Source organism: Cherax quadricarinatus, chromosome 46 (assembly GCF_038502225.1).
Source record: "Cherax quadricarinatus isolate ZL_2023a chromosome 46, ASM3850222v1, whole genome shotgun sequence".
In the NCBI taxonomy this organism is placed as follows: domain Eukaryota; kingdom Metazoa; phylum Arthropoda; class Malacostraca; order Decapoda; family Parastacidae; genus Cherax; species Cherax quadricarinatus.
Window position 1 is genome coordinate 7,117,569 of NC_091337.1, and position 22,208 is coordinate 7,139,776.

Consider the following 22,208-nt stretch of genomic DNA (forward strand, 5'->3'; position numbering starts at 1 on the left):
TTGAGGTAAAATAATTTAGTTACACAGGCTAGATCACTCCTATCATGCACAGCTGCTTTAAAAATTGACCAAAACTCCTCCCAGTTTTCTCCAGGATTAAACACAGGTAAACATAGTTCTGGGAGTTTTGGCAAAGACATCTTATTTGTTGGAGCAGACTGATTAACTGCCTGGTTTACACATTTTAATTTATTCAAGGCCTGACTTTTACAAGAAAGAATCTTTTCCTCTAATTCATAATACTGATTAATCCTGAGATCTACTTCAGTCTCATCTACACAGTTTACTAACAAATCTCCTTCATATTTGTTGTAATATGATTTGTATGAATCATATCTATTACCTAAAGCATCTAAATACAATTTTAAATCATCAGTATTTACAGTTTCTTGATTCATTAATTCCAAACATTTATTGTATGCTTTTGTTACATGCCCCTTTCTAGCTTGCAGTGATGCTTTCTTTGCTCTATATTCCATATGTTTGTCTTCTATATTAATTTCCTCATTTTCAACCATGATGCAATGTATTAAATTCAACTTAATAACACTGATTATGTACTAAATTATGCACTTTATAAAGGTAAATAGTACAACTTACCTTTGAATAAATCCTAGCTACTTGAGCTTAGCAATTACATGTAAGAAAATTATATAAATTTTAAATGTACATTAATACAAACTTGGCTCATCAAAATTAATATTATACAAATTAATAAATCCTTGCCAGAATTTGGCATAGCAAAATTAATATTATACACATAATCTTTAGCCACACTTGTCTTATCAATTACACATACACTGATATAAATCTTGGCCAGAATTGTCTATCAAATTAGTATTATACAAATTAATATAAACTTAGCCAGACTTGAGTTATCAAAATTAATATTGTAATAATTATAATCCACTACACATTAAGTAAATTTGTGAACTTAACATCCACCTCCTTCTGTCATTTCACATATAATTATTAAGTAATTAACTAATTAATGACTTCACTAATTACCTCCGGTTCAAGAAGGACCAACGGGCAAATTAAATGTGGATAATTGCATTTAGCTGAATGTATCATTATGTACATAACAGTAAATATACACAGATAATTATTATTTATCAGTTAGACAAGTAGGAATTTGGGACACCTAGGTCGCAAAAAATGTCCCCCTTCGATACCTACCACTGTCATATCCACAAGTTGCTCTGGACCTATTAATTACCAATGAAATATGTATCACCAGGAATACTGGTAAATATATAAATTTGTGGACTGTATATTAAAAATAATAAATGGTTATATATATACACACAATTACATAACAGAAGGAAAATATATCTTAATATCACTCACCAATTTGACTGGAGATTAAGTTGTACTCAGAAAATCTCACTGTCTATACATGAAAATAACAACTGGCCAGAGTTATAACATAACAGACTTATCTGAGGTTCCTGGAGTTGTCCTGTCCTGTCGCCTGATATCTCAAGTTATGCACATCCAACAATTTCGCCTCCTATTTGAGAGGTGTCAGCCCAATTTTAACCTCTAGAGCATGAAAAATTCTTCCCATTACACTAACGTTTACTTGGCTCATTCAAACCAAAATGGCGACTGTTCTGCGCAGGCGCAGCTTCCCGTTTTCGATAACATAAATTTTATTAAATACAGTATGGCCATCTATTTACATATAACTACTGTATTTCTGGAAAATATATACAGTATTTTCCACAGCTCCAGTTCCTTGAATAAAGAGCCCTTCATCAATACCAAGGTAGCTCTCCTTGAAGGGTCACTGCTGTTGAAATATACTAACTTAGGTTAATGACGTACTTGTACAGAGTAAGCTTAAAAGTATAATTGTCTTCTATATATATAACGTACTGCTTTATATACGTGACCATGGCCATAGCGTTAAACACAGATACGTACTCTTTTAATATAGTTATGATAGATGGATAAGTAACTGCTCCATTATGCCCTGTCTGTCTCCTGCTCCTGCTGCTGGCTATTGGGTACCTACACACCTGTAATTAGCACCTTTACCTGGTCAGTGTTCCCTCTTGCCTCCTCCATGCTCACCTCCAAGAGGATATTTTTACCCATCAAAGTCATCAGTTCTTTTACATTGTCATTATTCAGGCCGTGGAGGCTTGATAGCTTCGTTAATCACTTCCTCATCAAGGTTTTATGTAAACCCCATGTGCTCTCTTTTAACCTCCTCAAGGTGAGTGCCTTGATGCCGGTAAAGGGCTCTTAGTTTCAATACATTGGACTTCTCCTTTGGATGGAAACTGATTGTCTCGCATTCCCCAGGCTTAGAGCTCCTTCTTAAATATTCTTATATACTCCCTTAAAGAGGGAGGTGCCTTGATGCTGGTGCAGGGCTCTTGATCCAAAGGAATTGTTTAACCCTAAAAAGAGGGTAACTCCAATTCCTTGGATCAGAAGCTTTTCACTAGCATCAGGGAGCTACCCCTCCACTGAATAAATTCATTTCCCAGTCATTGTATGATTCTACGGGTTCAGCGCTTCATAACAATCTCAGTTTGTGATGTCAGTACATTTGTGGAAAGACAGCCAATCAAAATGGTCTAGAAGGCGGGACAAGGAGCTATGTCTCGACCTTCGCGAGCACAAATAGGAGAGTACTAACATGATACCTGTTCAGACTATCAGTAACAAAGACGAATGTTTATCCTGCAGTATTGACTGGTTTCGTGAAACACATGTTGCACCTTCCCCGCAGGTTCCTGGAGCGGCAGCTGGACCAGCTGTGGGATCCCTATGAAGTAGCCATAACCACCTACGCTCTTACACTCGTGGGCAGCACGGAGAAGGAGGTCGCTTTCAAGATGCTGGAGGCTCACGCCAGGACTTCAGGTACTACGCACCACTTCCTTTATTAATATATATTCTTGCACGTTTTCGTATGAGTTTGATATATATATATATATATATATATATATATATATATATATATATATATATATATATATATATATATATATATATATATATATATATATTTTATTTATTTATTTATTTATTTATTCAACAAGTCGGTCGTCTCCCACCGAGGCAGGGTGACCCAAAAATGAAAGAAAATCTGCAAAAAGAAAATACTTTAATCATCATTCAACACTTTCACCTCACACACAATCATTTTTTGCAGAGGTGCTCAGAATACAACAGTTTAGAAGCATATACGTATAAAGATACACAACATATTCCTCCAAACTGCCAATATCCCAAACCCCTCCTTTAAAGTGCAGGCATTGTACTTCCCATTTCCAGGACTCAAGTCCGGCTATATAAAAACAACCAGTTTCCCTGAATCCCTTCACTAAATATTACCTTGCTCACGCTCCAACAGCTCGTCAGGTCCCAAATACCATTCGTCTCCATTCACTCCTAACACGCTCATGCACGCTTGATGGAAGTCCAAGTCCCTCGCCCACAAAACCTCCTTTACCACCTCCCTCCAACCTTTTCGAGGACGACCCCTACCCCGCTTTCCTTCCCCTACAGATTTATACGCTTTCCATGTCATTCTACTTTGATACATTCTCTCTAAATGACCAAACCACCTCAACAACCCCTCTTCACCCCTCTGACTAATACTTTTATCAACTCCACACCTCCTAATTTCCACACTCCGAATTTTCTACATAATATTCACACCACACATTGCCCTTAGACAGGACATCACCGCTTCCAACCGCCTCCTCGCTGCGGCATTTACAGTCCAAGCTTCACAACCATATAAGAGTGTTGGTACTACTATACTTTCATACCTTCCCTTCTTTGCCTCCATAGATATTTTTTTTTCTCCACATATAACTCAATGCACTACTCACCTTTTTTCCTTCATCAGTTCTGTGATTAACCTCATCCTTCATAAATCCATCCGCTGACACGTCAACTCCCAAATATCTGAAAACATTCACCTCTTCCATACTCCTCTTCCCCAATTTGATATCCAACTTTTCTTTATCTAAATCATTTGATACCCTCATCACCTTACTCTTTTCTATGTTCACTTTCAACTTTCTACCTTTACACACACTCACAAACTCATTCACTAACCTTTGCATTTTTTCTTTAGAATCTCCCATAAGCACAGTATCATCAGCAAAAAGTAACTGTGTCAATTCCCATTTTGTATTTAATTCCCCATAATTTAATCCCATCCCTCTCCCTAACACCCTAGCATTTACTTCTTTTACAACCCCATCTATAAATATATTAAACACCCATGGTGACATTAAACATCCCTGTCTAAGACCTACTTTTACCGGGAAATAGTCTCCCTCTCCTACACACCCTAACCTGAGCCTCACTATCCTCATAAAAACTCCTTACAGAATTTAGTAACTTACCACCTTTTCCATATACTTGTAACATCTGCCACATTGCTCCCCTATCCACTCTATCATATGCCTTTTCTAAATCCATAAATGCAATAAAAACTTCCCTACCTTTATCTAAATACTGTTCACATATATGCTTCAGTGTAAACACTTGATCTACACATCCCCTACCCACTCTAAAATCTCCTTGCTCATTCGCAATCCTACATTGTCTTACCTCTAATTCTTTCAATAATAACCCTACCATACACTTTTCCTGGTATACTCAGTAAACTTATTCCTCTATAATTTTTACAATCTTTTTTGACCCCCTTCCCTTCATATAAAGGGACTATACATGCTCTGCCAATCCCTAGGTACATTCCCCTCTTTCATACATTTATTAAACAAAAATACCAACCACTCCAACACTATATCGCCCTGTGATTTAAATATTTCTGTCATGATCCCGTCAGTTCCAGCTGCTTTACCCCCTTTCATTCTACGTAATGCCTCACGCACCTCCCCCACACTCACATCCTGCTCTTCTTCACTCCTACAAGATGGTATACCTCCCTGGCCAGTGCATGAAATTACCGCCTCCCTTTCTTCGTCGACATTTAAAAGTTCCTCAAAATATTCTCGCCATCTACCTAATACCTCCATCGTCCCTCCACTAACTCCCCTACTCTGTTTTTAACTGACATATCCATTCGTTCCCTAGGCTTTCTTAACTTGTTTAACTCGCTCCAGAATTTTTTCTTATTTTCTTTAAAATTTCTTGAGTGACTCTTCGACTCTATCATCTGCTCTCCTTTTGCACTCTCTCACCACTCTCTTTACCTTTCTTTTACTCTCCATATACTCTGCTCTTTTTATAACACTTCTGCTTTGTAAAAACCTCTCATAAGCTACCTTGTTCTCTTTTATCACACCCTTTACTTCATTCCACCAATCACTCCTCTTTCCTCCTGCACCCACCCACCTATAACCACAAACTTCTGCCCCACATTCTAATACTGCATTTTTAAAACTATGTATAATATATATATATATATATATTGTATGTGAAAAGTGGGTTATAATAAGCGTGTATGCACCTGGAGAAGAGAGAAGTGTAGAGGAGAGAGAGAGATTTTGGGAAATGTTGAGTGAATGCGTGGGGAGTTTTGAATCAAGTGTGAGAGTAATGGTGGTTGGGGATTTCAATGCTAAAGTGGGTAAAAATGTTATGGAGGGAGCAGTAGGTAAATTTGGGGTGCCAGGGGTAAATGTAAATGGGGAGCCTTTAATTGGGCTATGTGTAGAAAGAGACTTGGTAATAAGTAATACATATTTTATGAAAAAGAGGATAAATAAATATACAAGGTATGATGTAGCACGTAATGAAAGTAGTTTATTAGATTATGTATTGGTGGATAAAAGGTTGATGGGTAGGCTCCATGATGTACATGTTTATAGAGGGGCAACTGATATATCTTATCATTAGATGGTAGATGGGAAAAGAGGAAGGTGGCAACAACAAGTAAGAGGGAGGTGAAAGTGTATAAACTAAGGGAGGAGGAAGTTCGGGTGAGATATAAGCGACTATTGGCAGAAAGGTGGGCTAGTGCAAAGATGAATAGTGGGGGGTTGAAGAGGGTTGGAATAGTTTTAAAAATGCAGTATTAGAATGTGGGGCAGAAGTTTGTGGTTATAGGAGGGTGGGGGCAGGAGGAAAGAGGAGTGATTGGTGGAATGATGAAGTAAAGGGTGTGATAAAAGAGAAAAAGGTAGCTTATGAGAGGTTTTTACAAAGCAGAAGTGTTGTAAGAAGAGCAGAGTATATGGAGAGTAAAAGAAAGGTAAAGAGAGTGGTGAGAGAGTGCAAAAGGAGAGCAGATGATAGTGGGAGAGGCACTGTCAAGAAATTTTAATGAAAATAAGAAAAAAATTTGGAGTGAGTTAAACAAGTTAAGAAAGCCTAGGGAAAGTATGGATTTGTCAGTTAAAAACAGAGTAGGGGAGTTAGTAGATGGGGAGAGGGAGGTATTAGGTAGATGGCGAGAATATTTTGAGGAACTTTTAAATGTTAAGGAAGAAAGAGAGGCAGTAATTTCATGCACTGGTCAGGGAGGTATACCATCTTTTAGGAGTGAAGAAGAGCAGAATGTAAGTGTGGGGGAGGTACGTGAGGCATTACGTAGAATGAAAGGGGGTAAAGCAGCTGGAACTGATGGGATCATGACAGAAATGTTAAAAGCAGGGGGGGATGTAGTGTTGGAGTGGTTGGTAATTTTGTTTAATAAATGTGTGAAAGAGGGAAAGGTACCTAGAGATTGGCGGAGAGCATGTATAGTCCCTTTATATAAAGGGAAAGGGGACAAAAGAGACTGTAAAAATTATAGAGGAATTAGTTTACTGAGTATACAAGGAAAAGTGTACGGTAGGGTTATAAATGAAAGAATTAGAGGTAAGACAGAATGTAGGATTGTGGATGAGCAAGGAGGTTTCAGAGTGGGTAGGGGATGTGTAGATCAAGTGTTTACATTGAAGCATATATGTGAACAGTATTTAGATAAAGGTAGGGAAGTTTTTATTGCATTTATGGATTTAGAAAAGGCATATGATAGAGTGGATAGAGGAGCAATGTGGCAGATGTTGCAAGTATATGGAATAGGTGGTAAGTTATTAAATGCTGTAAAGAGTTTTTATGAGGATAGTGAGGCTCAGGTTAGGGTGTGTAGAAGAGAGGGAGACTACTTCCCGGTAAAAGTAGGTCTTAGACAGGGATGTGTAATGTCACCATGGTTGTTTAATATATTTATAGATGGGGTTGTAAAGGATGTAAATGCTAGGGTGTTCGGGAGAGGGGTGGGATTAAATTATGGGGAATCAAATTCAAAATGGGAATTGACACAGTTACTTTTTGCTGATGATACTGTGCTTATGGGAGATTCTAAAGAAAAATTGCAAAGGTTAGTGGATGAGTTTGGGAATGTGTGTAAAGGTAGAAAGTTGAAAGTGAACATAGAAAAGAGTAAATTTGGATATCAAATTGGGGAGGAGGAGTATGAAAGAAGTGAATGTTTTCAGATACTTGGGAGTTGACGTGTCGGCGGATGGATTTATGAAGGATGAGGTTAATCATAGAATTGATAAGGGAAAAAAGGTGAGTGGTGCATTGAGGTATATGTGGAGTCAAAAAACGTTATCTATGGAGGCAAAGAAGGGAATGTATGAAAGTATAGTAGTACCAACACTCTTATATGGGTGTGAAGCTTGGGTGGTAAATGCAGCAACGAGGAGACGGTTGGAGGTAGTGGAGATGTCCTGTTTAAGGGCAATGTGTGGTGTAAATATTATGCAGAAAATTCGGAGTGTGGAAATTAGTTAAAGGCGTGGAGTTATTAAAAGTATTAGTCAGAGAGCAGAAGAGGGGTTGTTGAGGTGGTTTGGTCATTTAGAGAGAATGGATCAAAGTAGAATGACATGGAAAGCATATAAATCTATAGGGGAAGGAAGGCGAGGTAGGGGTCGTTCTCGAAAGGGTTGGAGAGAGGGGGTAAAGGAGGTTTTGTGGGCAAGGGGCTTGGACTTCCAGCAAGCGTGCATGAGCGTGTTAGATAGGAGTGAATGGAGACGAATGGTACTTGGGACCTGACGATCTGCTGGAGTGTGAGCAGGGTAATATTTAGTGAAGGGATTCAGGGAAACCGGTTATTTTCATATAGTCGGACTTGAGTCCTGGAAATGGGAAGTACAGTGCCTGCACTTTAAAGGAGGGGTTTGGGATATTGGCAGTTTGGAGGGATATGTTGTGTATCTTTATACGTAAATGCTTCTAAACTGTTGTATTCTGAGCACCTCTGCAAAAACAGTGATAATGTGTGAGTGTGGTGAAAGTGTTGAATGATGAAAGTATTTTCTTTTTGGGGATTTTCTTTCTTTTTTGGTTCACCCTGCCTCGGTGGGAGACGGCCGACTTGTTTCATATATTATATATATATATATATATATATATATATATATATATATATATATATATATATATATATATATATATATATATATATATATATATATGATGTGCTTGTGTATGTACGCGGTATGTAGGAATTGTTTGCTGATCTGGAGATTTTTCAAAGCAGGTAAAATATTCATATCCACATTTGGTACAAATTGAAAAATTATAACACAAAAAAAATTAAATGTTTAACCCTATTTGGTAAAAATAAGGTTCACACTCAGTGGTTAAACATCCTTTTCTTTCAAAGTTCTATGAAAAACACTACTGCCAACCTTTTGCTCAATATCCACATAAAAATTCTCTCTTTGGATGAGGATTCCATTTAAGTCTGTAGTGAGATGCGGAAGTTAATTAAGAGCAGTTGCCTGGAGAAAACGTGGGAGCTGTGTATAACTTGGAGTAAACACTCCTTTTCTTTTCCCATTCTAATTTCGTTTTCTATCCCATATTATTATTATTATTATTATTATTATTATTAATTATTATTATTATTATTATATTCGAGGACTGCAGTATGTAGCACTGGTTCTGTCTCAAGATGCTTGAGAAAACTATGAAAAAGACATCTAATATTAAATCTTGTTAAATAATTTACACCTGCTAATTACTGCTGTCACTTCAAAATTTGCTAAACTATTGCTGTCACTGCCTTAACTTGCTAAACCATCGTTGATACTGCCATAACATGCCAAACAAGAATGCAACATGAAAATAAAGATGTATTTATCCCATAAAGCTTTAGAATGCGTGGTTACAGGGACTCTAAGCAGCTGAGTATAGAAATAGACACCCTTCACGGATGATAACAGAAAGCGAGTCACAGAAACCTAGTAGTACAGTGCAGATAATAGGCTATCAGTTTTGCTCGAAGGAAGGAGAGGTAGCTCCAGTTACTTTAAGTGGGCCTTTTAAGTCACTCACTCTTTTATTCTACACATGTGCACTAGTCTATAAAATCTGTAGATGTACTTCAGTCGCTCCGCAATCCTAGAAATATATCTCCGTTTCCTGGAAGCCCAGCCACCTCAACCGGAATAGTACTGAGTGTGGCATAAGTTTCTAATGCAGTTAAACCATTTAAAATGGCGTCCCTTGCCAATGAAAAGGGGCGCTTGATCCTAGGAACTGGACCTTTTCTCCCTTTCTGGGGTCGAATCTAAATATTTCTACCTCTCCTCCTCCTTATGGGCTTATTACTGGGGATATTTCTCCTTTTGTGAAATCCATTTTCTGAACGTTAGGTGGCCATCTGGTGGGACCTTTGATGAAAGCGTTACTACTGCTGGGGATGTTGGAACGGCAACTGAAGGTAACTCCTGACTCACGAAATCGTAATGACACGATTGCAAACAAACCATACCCCGGCCGGATTGAACCCGCGGTCAGAGAGTCTCAAAACTACAGCCCGTCGCGTTAGTGGCTAACGCGACGGGCTGGAGTTTTGACTCTCTGACCGCGGGTTTAATCCCGGCCGGGGTATGGTAACTCCTGACGTTCTTTCCGGTTTAAACCCTTCCCCTCCCCCAACCATTATAAGCTGAATGAAGTTTGCATCGTTAATGGTTTTGTCTAGTCAGGAAGTTTTGCTAGGCCTCGCCCAGTTTATGCCATCCTGGTGATGTGCATCAGGAAGAGTAGTAAGTGGTTCCCAGGGAACATCAGAACTATCTATCGCATCATAGGCGACCGTGGTTCATAATAATAATTATAATAAATTTAATACTGAAAATGGCCAACAGATAATAGAATGCACTGGTCACGTGAGGCTATCGTGAGCAACGTGCGGTTGAGAGAGAACAACCAGAGGTCCTTCGTGATGCCGAAGGAGCCTCAGGAGTGGGACTCTTCAGCGGTGGAAGCCACTAGCTACGCCTTGTTGGTGTACCTCATCCAGGAAGGTGTGACGCCCCGTGCAGAAGCCATCATGCGCTGGCTCAACTCCGTCAGGGACTGGACATATGCCTTCTCCTCTACTGTGGTAACTAAAGATTCTCTTGATATTATTTACAATTTTACATCATTCCTTCTAACACCAAGACTTATCCATAATGTTAGTGCTAGAGAGAGAGAGAAAAAAAGAGAGAGTTTCTAATGATAATGTAAGAGAATTTGAATTAGAAAGTGGGACAAATTGAGAATGATAGTGAATAAATATGCTATATAACAATGAGTAAGGTAAATCATATATGACATGGAAGCGGGAGCTGAAGCTGTTACAGGATATAGAGTGAAGGTGAGTCTAGTGAAGCTGAAGATATTGAAGCGAGTAATAAAGATAAGGATAGTGAAGATGAGACTAGTGAAAAATGATAGTATTAAGATATATTACGCTTTCAGGATACAGTGGTGGCCATGCGGGCCTTGGCAGAGTACAGCTACAGAGCCAGGTTAAGGGACCTGACCAACCTTAAAGTGGATCTAGAAGCTACTGCCAACCCTGGTGTCATGCATACCTTCTCCATTACCAACCTTTCCGTCTCTTCCTTCCATGCCATGGAGGTAAATATCTCATCACTATAGAAGTCAGTTTATATACACTGTGGAGGTGAATATCTCTGCACAGTTCCCACACCACACAGCTCAGCATTTATGTCTCCACACTATACAGGTTAGTATCTTTACGCACCAAACTATAGATGGCAGTGTCTTTATAGTTAAGAGGGGAATATCAGTGCATTATACTGCTCAGTATCTCCACGCCAGAGAGTATAATTGCACTGTAAAGATGAGTATGAATAAGACACATGTGCAACACCTGGGTATACTTATTATGAAGACGTGTCGCCAACCAGTGGCATTATTAGTTCAGTACAGGGATTATTTGAAGGTGTTGAAACCGTAGACAGTAGAAGGCGAGGTAATCAGTTCTCACGTCTAGATGGTATCTTGATGAGTATGAAGCTTGGGTAAGTATTTTCACATTATACGCTTTTAAATACTATATAGGTCAATATCTGTATACCATAAAGGTCAGTATACCTTTAATGGCAGTATCTAATTTCACCATATTTTGAGAGCATCATTTCTTCAGTTCCGCCTCGCAAAACATGTAATCTGCAGTGAACCAAAATTCACATTAATTTCTTTATCAAGCTCTTTTGCCTAATTAATGAGTCTTTTAATAATTTAGATTCTTACAGGCTGAATTTCAAAACACCATTCAAGAAATTATAAAAATTTAAATTTAATAACCTTCACAGGTTCCGCGCCCGTGGGGCCACGTATATCTTGTGGCCAAAGGGTCAGGTCAAGCAGTGGCGCAGATGGAGGTCAGCTGGGGTGTTGACCTCGAGCGCTTCCTAAAGAAACCAGCAAGAAAGTACTTCGACCTCAGCGTCAGCGAGACTTATCACTTCCGTAACAAGACACTTATAAACACCCAAGTGTGTGCCAGGTATGCATGTTTTCCTTGTGTATGTCATGTATAGTGTCATGTGTTGACATCTCGAATACCATCCTCCTGCAACCCTTCGTCAACATCCACCACCCTCAGCTTACTCTTGCAGAACCTTTATTCTCACGTTGACAGGTGGGCGGCAGTGGATGTGTCGAGGACGAGCCATGCAGCCCTGCTGGAGGTGGAGGTGGCCACGGGTTACGACCTGTACCAGCCTCATGCAAATAAGTTCGTTAGGGAGGCGCAGGCAGCTGACTTTCCTCAGCTCATGGATGCCAAGACTGACCCTTCCAGGATATTCTGGCAATTTAACCATGTGAGTACCTTGTTGGTACTTACAGTGCATGTTGGTATTTATAGAGTATTGTAGCATATCGTCCACATCTTACATAACCGATGTGTTATTTCAAAATATGGGGCTGCCAAGCGTTAACATTTCGTTTATGTAATATGCTTCTTGACGATTAGTTATATGTGTTATATATGTATAAGATGTGTTACTGGACTCGCACAGTTTCCTCAGAATTAGGCCTAGCGATAATGATGTCCTGTGAGAACTTTTAAACAATTTTCTTGACAAAAAAAATGCAGCTTCTGTGAGCGATCTATAAGATAACTTGGATTGATAAATGGAAACGTTAGCAATGGGAATGCTCTACTAACCCCATAAATTTACTTTCTTCTTGCGAAACTTTCCATGGTGTCAAATATGATTCATGGTATGTGTAAAACCTGGTAATAGGTTGCCATTTCATATTGGATCGTAATGTTTAAAGCTGCTTGTCTTGAAAAATACAAATATTAAAGTAAACTTAAAAAATATTCATGATTTCGAATGAGAATATATTGAATATTAGGCTTAGTGTTCTTTATCTTGAATTTCTTTAATACTCATTACTTATTACAAAGTAATAAGTACTGAATATTAAAGTACTTATTACAAAGTAATAAGTACTGAGTATTAAAGGACTTATTACAAAGTAATAAGTACTGAGTACTTTTGAGCCCTCAAGCAATTGAGTTTAAAAGGTTTTTGTTTTTCTAAGGAGATGGTATGACATCTTAATTTGCATATCCTAGTTTGTGTACAGAAAGTAACGTAGCATCCCAGTGTGTTCTAGAGGTGGTCGAGTCACATATCGTCGTCTAACATACCAGATCAATAGGCTTCAACTTCATAGATAATGTACTGTATATAGTGTCGGCTACGTCGAGGCGTATTAGCATGACTGTATTTAACTTTATGGTTGTTTTCATTTGTTCTAAAACGAATTGTGAAATATGGTAGGATTCAAAAGAGTAAATACGACTACAGAAGAAATATGCCAGAAGCACAAATGCGCTAGATGTCGTGTGAGTTATGTTAATCCACTCTGAATCAAAACTATTGACAAGATTTGCTATTGACTTCATACACACGAGCTTTGTGTGTATGGTAAATAGCACTGTTTTCATTTAGAGCATGAATGGATACAAGTCACATTGACTAGGTTATCTTAAGTTAAATCTACATAATTTAACACTAATGGAAAATCATACGGAGTGAACCTGAATGAAACTTATAGTATCTTGCATTAATTAGCTCGGCGCAGGAAGCCAAAATGTGCCCAGTGGACCAATGGAAGTATTTGACTGTTGGATTACCCTTGGTTAAATCTTCAAAATTCATTACCATTGTGTGCCCATAAAATGTATAATGCAACGATTTTAGAAAGTTGTAACAAATTTATGACACTTGTATATATACCCTAAAATATCTTGTACTTCAGATTGAGAGTGAGAGGTTCCGTTGCTTTAGTTACCAGCTAGTACGACACTTCCCTGCAGCCAACCTTACAGCTACCCGTTCAGCTACCATTATGGAACTCTTCGCCCCAGGTCAGTCAGTTCTTGCTCAGTTCCTTAGTATTAGATGAAGGGTAAGGTATATATGCACAGAGAAGTGTATATATTCTGGAGCTTGAGCATCCGGCAGGCTCTTGTGTGAGCCTGTTAGGAGTGGAGACAAGTGAATTTTAATGTATGTGCTGTTGGAGTGTGAACACAATAACTTTTATGAAGGGATTCAGGGAAACTGGTTAGCTGGACTTGAAAGCCCTGGAGGAAGTGGGGAAATACCATGGTTAAGAATGCCAGAAAACAAAATGCTAGCATGTTAAAAAGGTGCAATATGTTCCAGCCACTAAGGTCAGTATGAAGGTAAAAGAACAAGGTGGCAAAACTGAATACACGAACAAAGAAATAACAGTACACGAAAAAGGTAATGTAACTAGTACATGAAGGTTGTAATAATGGCGTTTTCTTGATTTAGAAATTATATTGGCAGTTTGGAGGGATATGTTGTGTATCTTTATACGTATATGCTTCTAAACTGTTGTATTCTGAGCACGTCTGCAAAAACAGTGATAATGTGTGAGTGGTGAAAGTGTTGAATGGTGATGAAAGTATTTTCTTTTTGGGGATTTTCTTTCTTTTTTGGGTCACCCTGCCTCGGTGGGAGACGGCCGACTTGTTGAAAAAAAAAATACATATTTATATTTATTTATATTTATATTTTTTTGGGTCACCCTGCCTCGGTTGGAGACGGCCGACTTGTTAAAAAAAAATAGTAAACTGATAAAAAATGTTGCAGATTTCCGTAGTTATAGCAGGATAGAGAGAGGTTGTGGAAGTCATGAATGAGATGGAACACCAGCGAGATATTAAACGTTTAAGCAAGGAAGTTGGCAGTGGTGGAAAAGGAGGGAAATACAGAGTAGCAGTATGAAGTGTTTGTAATACTTGGAGGGGTCTTGGTGAATGGAAAGAAGCTAATTGTGGAGTGTGCACGGAATTTGCTTACAATGTTAACCTCGGGTTATGTTGCCTCACACAGCGGAAAAGTGGTACTTGAACTGTTGAGAGGATGGGGTCGAGCGAGATACTATTCATGGGGAAACTAAATCAGTAGGGGTCAGGCAACACTTGGGGAATGAAAAGTAATCAGATTTAATTCAAAGAAGGGAGGCTCCAATTCAGAGGAAGCATATTGTGGGTAAGTATGCTTTGTGAAATTCACGAAAGCTAATTAGCACAGATGAAATGCTATTTAACAGTCTGAAAGTTTTTCACTTCTAGTCACAGTACAGAGTTTGAGGATATACTATAAAAAGGCTATTCTTTCTTATTCCACTATATCTGGGGAGAAAAAGCTTGTTTGAGGATGTTAGATCTGAGCGGAGACAAATGTTCTTTTTTTAATTATAGACGTGCTGTTGGAATTTATGAAAGGATTCAGTAAAACCTGTTAGTTGGACTCGGGTTCTGGCGGCAGGAGGTACAGCTCTTGCGCTCTGAATGAGGGGAGGTGAGGAGGATGTTGCAGTCAGGGGTCATTTTAATTATGATATCAGTACCCTTTTGGTAAGTGACCGAATAAATGATAGTGACTGTTATGGTGGGAAATGGCCGATTTCGTAAATATTAATGAGGGAGGGGAGTATGGAAGAGGTGAATGTATTCAAATATTTGGGAGTAGACTTGTCGAAGGATGGCTCTATGAAGGACGAGGTATCTGTGGAAACAAATAACGTTATCCACGGAGGCAAAGGGAATATATGAGAGTATAGTGGTACCAACATTTATATGGGTGTGAAGCATGGGTTATGAATGTTTCAGCGAAGAGGAGGCTGGAGGAAGTGATGTCGTGTCTCAAGGGCAATGTGTGGCGTAAATATTACGCAGAGAATTCGTCGTGTGGAAATTAGGAGGAGCGGAGTTACTAAAAAGATGGAGGAAGGGGTTAAAAGAGGTTTTGTGTGTGTGTTAGATAGTGAATGAAGACGAATGGGTTTTTGGGACTTGACGAGCTCTCGTAATATTTTGTGAAGGGATTCAGGGAAACCAGTTAACCAGACTTTTAATCCCTATTTTTGGGATTTACGTATTCTTGTCTAGTTTTGAAAAACGTTACGTCGAGCCTTAATAATCCTTGTGTAGTCGACAGGCTCTAAACCCCCTTTAAGAGTATGCTTATTCACAATAAAGCGAAGTAAAATAATTTCAGAGAGCATTACAAGTAAACCTTTATATGCAAATGAGAAATTGTACTGTATGTTACCAGTTGTCCTGTGAAAGGTCCCGGTTCCAGTTTGATTCGCCAGCATAATCCCGGCCCGGGTATGTCCATGTGGTGACCCGGCGCTCTGAGAGGGAAGTCGTACCAGATACGGTATGTTACCAGTTGTCTTCTGAGAGTAGAGACGTCCTGGATGCCACTAACTCTTTAACTATCCTTCAGTGGATTTTGAGGTGTGAATGCTGTCTCGTGTAGTTATATAGAGCTTCCTTTTAAGGCAGTGTGAACTAACCAGGCCAACCAGTGGTGGTCTTGACCAGGTCCCTCACTGTGGAATTACGACCCAATCTGGTATACGCCATTGCCTCCAGTCACGACCTTCGCATCACACATATTTACTTTTTTATATACAATGTGCGTACATTATGTTAGGTATTGGAATGTCCCACACTATAGAGAGATATCCCAGTTATTTTTGGACCTTCTTTGCAGGCGAATGTATATCTAACCCATCACATTGAACTTTAACACCATACATCATATCTTTTTACCTTACCTCCCCATTATACGTTTCCGTAACTACTCAAATATAAGTTTCAGTATACTGCGTCATAATTTTCGTATGCTGCCCTCATTATGCGTTTTCGTATACTGTTTAGACTAGCACCTCTAACGCTGCACTCGTTGCCAACAGAGCACTTCGAGACCACCATGATCAACTCGACATCGCTAGCGGCTCTGGACATCTGCGAAGTGTGCGGCTCTTATCAATGCCCTTACTGCCCGTACTATAGCGGCACTGCTGACCTCCCGCTCCTGGACACAAGATTCGCAGCTCTATCATTCATTCTCGCGATTTTAGGGTCCGAAATATTAAACATGGTAGCTTAGGAAATATTATATTGCTTACTGTTATTAGATTATTAGTGGATATTTGTATAAAAATGTTATGTAGTTGAATTAGTGCAAAAAATAAACTGCATATATTATGTATGTAATCAGAAACTTTAGGTATCCCCACCTAGTTTAATTAGGCATCCCGGGAATGGGTTTTACCTACTTTTGTTTTCCATTACTTGGCTTTCATGCAATAACATGAGTATACTTAGAAAGAAAATATGGACGTGGTGTTTGCTTTGAAGCACATAAGTGAGCAGTACTTAGATAAGGAAAAATATGCCGTTTGTTGCACTTATGAATTTTAGAAAAGGCATGTGACAAGATGCAGAGAGATGTGGCTACTACTTGAAATATGATGAACATTGTAAGAGCTATGATCTTAATACATTATGAAGTCAGTTTAAAGTGAGAGTTCTCATAGCTGTTATTTTACAGATTATACAGTGCTAGTAAGAGGTTCAGAAGTTGGAAACGTTGTTCGAATTTGGAAGGTGGTGTTGAAACAAAATATTAAAAGAATACAGAAAAGACTATGTAATAAAGACAGAAGTATAAGAACGCCTGATTAAAGGGCACTGCAAGGAACATGAAAATTTAAAATATCTAAAGACTTAGAAATGGGGATATCAGCAAATGTGTATATGAAGGATATTAGTATATTCATGGGAAACCTCTAAACACAAGGAGTCATACAGCACTTGGGGAATGGGAAGTACATGTATTCAGGTTTGATCAAAAGGAAGAGAGATTCTCCAAAACCACAGAATAAATGAAATCGAAAGTAACAAAAGTTTAGAGCAATGTAGAAAAGAAATTGTCAATGGATCAAAATGTGTGAGTTGAGTGGTGAGGGCATTTGTATGTTGGTGACTCACATTGTTTGAATGTTTCAACAAGTAGAATGCTGAAGGAAGGGCAGATATCATGTGCACGTTCTAGTTGTGTCATGACTTGCATACACACAATAGAGATAGAAGAGATTGACGTTGACAGGGACACATTTGCACACTTTGCTCTTAAGTAGAGTTTTATCAAGTCATGGCTTAAAAAAAAAACTGCTTAGAGTGAAAAATTGTACCAATGAGGGTTTGTTCTGCATACTTCTGCCTTTGTCTACAAAGTTGTTGGTGTTATGTCCTTTAAATTCAGATTTGAAAACGATACGGTGGTGTGAAGATATAGATGAGAGGGTGAGAACCTAATATATAATATTGCTTATGCGTCTTGAACCATGCTGAGATTGATTGATCTTTCATGGTTGGTGAATTGCTTTGATGCCTGTGAAGGGGTCTTGATCCAAGGAATTGGAATTGCACTCATTTTCCCTGGATCAAACCTAATTACCTCCCATTCCTCAGGTACTGTTAGACCTCTACAGGACTAACGCTTCCCTATGAAATGACTTCAGTGTGTACGAAGACTGAAGAAAATTAATAGTAAATGTTAAAAACTTTTTTAGAAATAAATGTTTATATACACTCAAACACTTGGCTACGTACTGACGTGTGTATATTGTAACTTCAAACATTTTAAATGTTTACGCAGTATAAATTTGCAATATAAGTTTGCTTAATTTTCTGTGAGCTCTGTCACGTAGCATGATAATATTTTTTCATTATTTAATATTTTTTTATTGAAAATTGAATTTGATTATACGTAAAACCAGAGGGGAATCAAACCCGAGGCTACGCGTGTGCAAATGTAGCTCAGTGGTGCTTATGAGAGAGGAACCTTCAGTGTCAATATAGAATTGAATTGTTTTTTAATATATTATTGTAAGTAAATTAGCGTAAAACAGGACGTGAATCGAACCCCAGGCTTTGTGTGTGTTTGTGTGTATGTGTGTGTGTGCGTGAGAGAGAGAAAGCTTGCACTTTAGCATTACACTGGGATGGTTATACTGGCCAAGCAGTGTGGTTTATTTCTGTTGAGGGCCTTCGTTCCTCTCTCGTATGACGCTATCAACAACACTTCCTCTTATGATTCGTGAAATCGTACTAACATGATTACAGACAAATCTGTGTTTTAGTTCCTGTTATCTTGTTCCTGCTAGGTGAACAAGGGCAGCAGATGTAATTTGTGCCCATTCATCTTGCCTCACCTAGGAAATGAATCTTGGTGAATTGAGCAGGTGTGAGCTGAATGCTCTACCATTGAGCTACGAGTAACCCTGTGTACCAACGAGGGCATTCATAATGTCATGGAAATAAAATAATTAAGAAAGTGTAAAAGTTAAATTATTACAATAGATGTTGCTACTTAACTAGAAGAAAAATGTTAACTGTGTTTAACATCACAGTAATGTCGCAAGTGAGGTCCATCAAGGATCAGCTATTATCCTGAGGATTGTTGCTTTATCTCTTATCTACCTAACTGAACATTTGAATGTGTTTGTGGCTTATGGAAAACTCTTACATAAAGTACGAAATCAAAACGTTATTTTTTTAAGATATGGGCAGCATGACCAACCTTTCCCTTGGCCGAATTACACCAAATACTAAAAAATGAGCACAACAGAATGGTTCTTAAAAGCACCCTTTAAAGTCAATATATATTTTGCACTGGGGTCTTGCATGCGATTATTCTCAGTACGAATGATAGACAAATAGACGAATGACGGACAAACATGCACGCACGCGCACTAGCATTGTATTGTTAATTTTATCTTTTTTTTTCTTAGGCATTGTATTTAATTTTAATTGCCAAGATGGCTGAATGATCCACTCTCCTTTTGTGAAATTCAAAGGTAAAAGGGACCACTGTGAGCCCTATTCAGACGTAGCTTCTGTTGGTAGTACAGTTGTAGCCATGTTACTTCAGCTGATGGAAGCTAGATAATCTTAATACATGTCAGGTGCCCCTGTGAGACATTGGGTACCCATCTGACAGAATTATTACCGGAGGTTGACTGTAATCTAAAAGGGCAACTGAAGGTACTAGACGCCTGGCATTCATTCTGGTTCTCCCACCGGCATTATTAATGAAAGACAGTTGCATGATTAGTTGTCTAATCAGGCGATTTCGCCAAGCCTAGCTCCGGCAGCTCATCTTGGTATTGTGCATCAGACAAAGTAACAGGTGGTTTCCAAAGAACAATAGTACTACTTGTTCCAACGGAGGTGATCGTGAGTCACCGTGGGTAAGTGGTTTCTTTTCGCTCATTCTCGGAACTGACCAGTATTTCTTTGCTTTATGATAAATGAAACGATCTGATTCTCGTGGATTCCTAGTGACAACGACTCATTTTAAAGACTTGCTGGGAAATGGAATACCAGAATTTGGAATCACTTTCGGTACCAGCATTGTACTTATTCCCTTTGGTTCCTCTGACCTCTGCCTCACTGTGCCCATGGAACTGCCTTTTCCCATAATGCAACGACGATTCACGGACAGTGACTTGAAGAAATCTGCCAAGAGAACAACAGGGAAACAATGCTGACATAAGGCATACACCTCGATCACACACCATTGACAAAAATCTTCCAAACCCGACATTAGATGTTTTTTTTTTTTTTTTTTAGCTGCACACAACCAATCTCGAAGCATACGCTAAAGCCCACATACTCGCACAAGCACTCTTGATACATATCGGTAAAGGCATCTATTTCTACTAGTCTTGTATAACCTCACACGGTCTTACAAGACAAAATTAGCAGTGTAACACCTAAGCAATAGGGCTGAAACTTATATTTGCACTGCTTGCGTACGGATAAAATACTCAACCAATATGGCTAAACCGAAGTTCGGCAGATAATGAATTTCTCCCATTTCCACTCATTATAAATAGGTCAATTTCTTTCAGCCCTAATCCTGTAAGTTAGATTACGAGAACGAAATAGATTCCGCAGCCTTCCCACTTACTCTTAAGAAACTCGATGGCATTCATCATGAATAACCTCTCTCTGGAGTCCTTTAATATTTTGTATGTTTCCACAAACTTCACGACCCATATAGAAACAGAATAATGAAAAGCGTAAATGAGATTTATTTATTTAATCGTCGACTTTGTTTATTATGGCCTTTTGACCTGTGGCAATGTATTTCAATTCGCATCCCCGTTTCCTTTGCGTGTGGAAGCTCCGACGACTCTCAGTAGACCACTGCATCTGCCTCGATTTTGCCTTCCTTCGAATATTTTTACTTGCATTCTCATGAGTCAGTGTACACCGACCACTGCAAATCCGCGAATAATATAGGGCATACAGATGTTTTTCCAGATGAAAGGACACTAGATTCAGACAGCTTTTTTTTCATTATATACGTGTTGCAACAATATCAACTTCCTCGTTCGTTATTAGTTCAGATTCCCCAGATGCATAATATGCTATCCAGAGATTTGATGCCTAACAACTTATTGTATTTCGCATACATCAATGCTTATGTTGTATTTCAAGCACGATCTGCCAGTTTCTTACAGGAGGTTCATTTTCTGAGTATTTTCTAGTGCTCTCAGAGCCCTATACCACTCTGTTAGGACTGCCAAGTACCTCTTTAACAAATTTACCGACATGACGCACAAACTTTTAACCGTCCTCCTTGCCGAAAGTCCCAGACACAATATTTATTGTTTTTTAATAAAAACTAACTTATTCCTATAACTATGACGTTCATTTTACACCCCCCTTAACGCTTGTTCCTACCTTTACAATCCAGTCCACTGTTGCACTGTATGATCTAGAGAGTTATAGTAACTGTTTTTAAATATAATAATAATCACAGGCACTGTGTTATGACTAGTCTTATAACCTTCTTGGAATCTGATCAGCCTAACAATCTTACAGTATTTTTTTTCATGTTTTCAGTAACAAATTATGGTAAGAGGAAAAATTCCAGCAACATCACTAAGGTTACACCATTAGTGCCTCAGGTCGGAAGAAGTGCGAGTCAATATTTGCGTTGCGGGTCGACAGAAGAAAATAGATGCCTGAAGTGTATAGAATCGAAGAAAATGTTTTTGATTGTCAGACCATAAACAGCATCAGATAATGATGTTTTTTTACGATCGTCTCTAGCATACGAGTGAAAAGAAGGGGAGGAGACTGGATGAAATGGTAGGTCGACTGGTTATCCGTATACCTGGAGAGAGTACTGTACCCTGAGGAACAGAGCTTTTCACCGTAACTGTCCCAAACTTTACTCTGTTTACTATTACTCTTTGTGTTCTATTTGTTTGGAAGTTATAGATCCATCTACCAACTTTTCCTGTTATTCCTATTTCACGCATTTTGTGCGCTATTACACCGTGGTCGCACTTGTCGAAGGCTTTCGCAAAGTCTGTGTATACTACATCTGCATTTTGTTTATCCTCTAGCATCCAGGATATTGTCATAGTGGTCCAGTAGCTGCCCTACATCATGCAAACTCGGGGTTGACCTCTTCAAAAGGGCGGTCTGATGCTGGTGAGATTTTTTTTAATTCAAGGAAATGGACCTATCCTTCGCATCCTTGGCTCCAACACCTATATGCCTCTCATTCACCAAGCACTGTTTGACTCTG

At 38.7% G+C, this 22,208-nt stretch overlaps 1 protein-coding gene across 1 annotated transcript in view; it reads left to right on the forward strand.

Moving 5' to 3' along the window:
* Positions 1 to 19,132, forward strand: part of LOC128696733 (CD109 antigen) — a 91,820-nt gene extending 72,688 nt beyond the window's left edge. Inside the window, exons 25-31 of the mRNA XM_070094400.1 lie at positions 2,747 to 2,880; positions 10,098 to 10,336; positions 10,696 to 10,857; positions 11,559 to 11,752; positions 11,888 to 12,071; positions 13,525 to 13,633; positions 16,507 to 19,132. Of these exons, the coding sequence (XP_069950501.1) occupies positions 2,747 to 2,880; positions 10,098 to 10,336; positions 10,696 to 10,857; positions 11,559 to 11,752; positions 11,888 to 12,071; positions 13,525 to 13,633; positions 16,507 to 16,703 (1,219 nt within the window). The 3' untranslated portion in view covers positions 16,704 to 19,132. The remainder of the gene's footprint in view (positions 1 to 2,746; positions 2,881 to 10,097; positions 10,337 to 10,695; positions 10,858 to 11,558; positions 11,753 to 11,887; positions 12,072 to 13,524; positions 13,634 to 16,506) is intronic.
* Positions 19,133 to 22,208: the final 3,076 nt, after the last annotated feature.